General features: G+C 38.4%; 1 protein-coding gene across 2 annotated transcripts; it reads left to right on the top strand.

The window, feature by feature from the left end:
• The first annotated feature begins 320 nt into the window (after window positions 1–320).
• Window positions 321–4,049, top strand: LOC116351788. Of its 2 annotated transcripts, XM_031783928.1 has the most exons (5): window positions 321–505; window positions 1,355–1,761; window positions 1,876–2,858; window positions 2,959–3,727; window positions 3,798–4,049. In XM_031783928.1, exons 3-5 carry the CDS (start codon window positions 2,382–2,384, stop codon window positions 3,983–3,985), a joined length of 1,434 nt encoding a protein of 477 aa, XP_031639788.1. In that variant the 5' UTR covers window positions 321–505; window positions 1,355–1,761; window positions 1,876–2,381; the 3' UTR covers window positions 3,986–4,049. The 2 variants fall into 2 exon arrangements, with proteins under 2 accessions (XP_031639788.1, XP_031639789.1); XM_031783929.1 differs by lacking the exon at window positions 321–505 and having other exon boundaries at window positions 1,544–1,761; window positions 3,776–3,805.
• Window positions 4,050–4,169: the final 120 nt, after the last annotated feature.

A 4,169-nucleotide genomic window follows, 5' to 3' on the forward strand; every position in this document is an offset into this window, starting at 1 on the left:
ATATTTTAATGGAATTCCCTGCACTTTCTGTAGATAAGCTATGTATAATAGAGTGTTTCCGTAGTCAAAAAATAAAAAAATGGTAGTCGTTAATTAAAAGTGCAAAAAATTCTAAGACAAATCATGACATTTACACAAAGCATCGAATGATATTGACACTTCCCGAAGCAAAAAATTCTTTATAGCAAAATGTGTCTAATATCAAAATATTGAATTGGCATTATTGATGTGAATCGAGCCTTATGACATTTGACGTTCATTTCATTGGTTTTCGTAATGTCATAATCGCCGCTTCATCCATACCGAGAACATATTTATCGTTGTAAATACCAAGTTTACGCAGCAGTGTTAATTCCAATTCAACGTTTCAATTATTCTACGATTTTGTTAATAATTCATATTATTTTCGATATACGTGCGTTTTGTATCAATTTATTCCGAATTGTTCAACACTTGATCGATCGATTGATCCGGAGTCCAAGCAGATTGTTGAATTCAAATCACCGTGAGTAAACTTAATTTACAGTGAAAATTAAAGTGAAAAATATTGGTGAATTCATCGGTAAAAATTATTATTTTTGATGAGAAAATGCCAGCGAATACACGATTTATTCAAAATTTGAATTACGTGCTTATTCTAAGCAATTATTCATCTCCTTCTTATTGCGAAATTCATTCTTATTTCATAGCACGACATATAAGCCATTTGTAACGTGAAATATATTTAAACTAGTCCAATAATTATTTAACGTTGAACATATTAACAGTAACATTACATTTTATGAAAAAAGTAATGTATTTCACAATTATTCTGCAGTACATAATTCTGTTGCGTGAGGTGGTGAAATTCATTTCAAGCAGTGATACCCATTTTGAATTGGTTCCATTGTTTAGAGAAGAGAAACAATAACTCGTTTATCAAAGAAATGTGTTTAAATTTTTTTTCTCTCTAAATCACTGCCATTGTTATCAATCCGAAGATTTTTGTCATTTTTCTGTGCATCATTTTGTGTGTGTTCCAAAAAAAGCGATAGATTCGTGTTTTGTTGTCGTTCGATCAAATTGAATTCGGAACATATGTGAATATTTGTGTGGATTGGTTAAAAGGATTTTTCACTTTGATTGTATGTTTTGCATCTGTGCATTCGGTTGATATTTTCAAATTACATGTGAATGCTTTTATTTCAGTGCTGGTGCACATTTTTTTTCAATGTATATATTTTTTTATATACTTTTTTTCGATCGAACATTGTTTGATGTGAAAAGTCGTCACTTTTAAATTATATGGATCAATGAAAATTCAATACAAATTCGTTTTCAAACTAAATCGAATGTTTGTTTTTTTTTTCAATAGGAAAATGGCGAATCGCTTCAAGTCATCCATACCAGCGAAGGGAGAAACGAAGGATGAGATTACGACGATCAAATGTGCGCTAAAGACAATCATTCGCCCATAATTCCAGCAAGCATTGATGAGCAAAATAACGGACCTGAGTTTGCAAGCCACTTCAATTTGCGTTTTGGGCTCATTGCTTTTCTTGTTCGAGGTACAAAAGGCGAACATAGGCATTGAGAATAATGACTTCGCATTTTTTGGTGAAAGTGGAGAAAAAAAGATCCAACTCTGCTTTAACCAAGTGCTATGGCATAACAATCAGCCACCGAAACCGAAGTCGACGTACAGACCACGAGGAACAAAGCCACGAGGACCACGAGCAGAGCTGGCACGTATCGATTCTGAATTCAAAGCAATTGTCGAAGGTAATAAATAATTATAGTTGATTTATTAAACAATTAAACCCCCTTATAAAATAGCGAGTTTTGACTACACAGTACACAATTTAGTTGAATTTGAAGAACATATTTTATTTTTAGGTCTTGACGACTATCATCGTATCGATTGGCCCAACAACAATGATTTCAGCAATGGCCTAAAGCATTTGACCAATCAATACACAGACAACGTCGTCACCAACTCAACAACGCATGCTGACAAACACATCACCCAGTACTTGAGACTGAAAGTGTTCGAATTGAACACAGACGGAGAAGAGGACGCAGAGAAATTTTTGCCAAGTGACATCGAAAGTGTTGTAAAACTGATCATCAAAGAAAAAAACATCAGAGTGCCAATTCACGATCCAAACAAACTCGAACGGTGTGGCATGTTGTATGACATGGTGAACGACTTGAATGTGTTTCCAGAAATCGATCTGCATGACCTCACGACTGACGAAAAACATTGGTTTAAGGCCATGCCAATGTTCCTATCTATGCAACGCGAGATAGAAGAGTACAACTTGGAGTGGCCACATCAGCACCGATCCAAACGAAAGAAAAGAAAGCGCAAAAAGTCAAAGCGTCGCCCCAAGCGTAAATAAATGCTCGACGATCTAAAGTTTCGGCCATTCATCCGGAATTTAGTAGTGGTGCCGATGCGTGATTTTCGCCGAAAGCACTTCAAAATCGATTGTTCAAGCATGCACCAGGTGTTGTCTTCGCAAAAATTGCTACCGAAAGTGGAAGTTGAAAACAAAAACGGAACAACAAGCATGGTAATTCTTCCACAAAAGGGTTTCAACGATGCGCGTGATCATTGGTGGAATCAGTATTTCTACATGCGGAAAATTCGGCGATTCGTGCGTGGAAAAAAGAAGTTTGATTTTTCTATAAACACCGATGGAATCGCTGTGTCTCTGCAATACTCGGCCAAAAAGAAGACGAATAACACAGACTACGACCGTTCTCGCATCGTTGAAATGATTTTGGATGGCAAATTCGAAAATTTTGCAGGCGTTGATACAGGCTTGAAAAGTTGGAACACCACAGTGACACACAACATTATAACTGGCACCGAAGTAAGTTTTAACATTTATGTTGTATATGTATCAATGGAAGATAGACCGCGTAAGTGCTAAAATTCAATAACTAATCATTTAAAAAAAAAAAAAAATTCAGACCAACTTTGTGATGTCGAGCAAGCAGTTCCACTGGCAGACTGGTCAAAATGTGCGAAATGCCAAAGCAAAGCGTTGGACCAAAGCTTTCATCGAAGAGGAGCGCCGAGACAGAGAAAACCGTGAGCTGTACCCAGTGATGCCATCGCCAAAAGGATCATACTGGCTGAACTACATCAAGCACCGAGTCAAAATGATGAAGCATGGGATCTGTGCTTACTCGACTGCCAAGTACACTCGACTCGCCTTCGACAAACACATCAAAAGCAGTAGTGTTGTCGACAATTGGGTGGATAAGGTTACCGATAAGCAACCGACTTTGTTTCTTTTTGGTGCTGATGGCGAAGTACCACCTGACAGCCGAATAAGTATCAAAAAGTACGTGCGCTGTCCAGGTGTTCGTAAGACTTTGAGGTCAATAAAGAAGCGCCGAAATTGTGTCATAGATCTGGTGGACGAATGGGGTTCATCTCAAACAGACGCAAGATGTATGAAGCGATTCCAAAACCAGCCCAAATCGGCCAGATTCAAGAAATGCCGGTGCATACCCGACGCCAGAACATTGCTGCCAATAAAAATTGTGTCAAAGTTGGGCAAGAAGGATCTATCGGAATTTCGATTGTTGCAACGCGCCATGAACGAAGCATTGGAAGAAAACGAGCCTTTATTGTCAAAAGTAAAAAGTTACTATAAAAACTGGCAATTAAACCTCGAATGCTCTGTGACTTGGCATCGTGACGTCGTGGCTGCTAAGAACATTCTGCTGAAAGGTAAGGCCAATTGACGATACAATTGCAATTGAATGATTGCTTAAGAAGATTCATTTGTTTGATTTTTCAGGACTATGGGCATTGCTAGGACTTCCGATACCGGATGCGATCAATAGATATAAAGCCCGCGATGCTGTCGCTGAGGCCGCCGAAGTAGCCGCTGATGTCGCTGAAGCAGCTGCTGCTGCTGCCGCCAACGTAGATAATGATGTAGAAATGTTCGAGTACGACCAGCAGCCAGCTGATCATGCTGTCTGATCAGCACAACGCAAACAAAAAAAAAAACAATTGTAACATTATTAAGGCTATCCCGACCATGTGGGATAGTAGCGTAGCAAGGTTGACACCCCATTTGGTTGTTGTTGACTGCGCAGGAGTACAAATGGGGCGTTTTTTCTTTGTAAGTAACATTCAATTTTGAAAACAGTTTTTTGCTTCGGGA

The sequence above is a fragment of the Contarinia nasturtii genome, unplaced genomic scaffold, assembly GCF_009176525.2.
Source record: "Contarinia nasturtii isolate CC-2019 unplaced genomic scaffold, AAFC_CNas_1.1 Cnas_scaffold_6288, whole genome shotgun sequence".
NCBI lineage: Eukaryota > Metazoa > Arthropoda > Insecta > Diptera > Cecidomyiidae > Contarinia > Contarinia nasturtii.

Coding starts and splice junctions, on each gene's coding strand:
- LOC116351788 (XM_031783928.1), top strand. CDS start 2,382: ATGCTCGACGATCTAAAGTTTCGGCCATTCATCCGGAATTTAGTAGTG. Junction 2,859..2,958: donor ACATTATAACTGGCACCGAA/GTAAGTTTTAAC, acceptor AAAAAAATTCAG/ACCAACTTTGTGATGTCGAG. Junction 3,728..3,797: donor TAAGAACATTCTGCTGAAAG/GTAAGGCCAATT, acceptor TTGATTTTTCAG/GACTATGGGCATTGCTAGGA.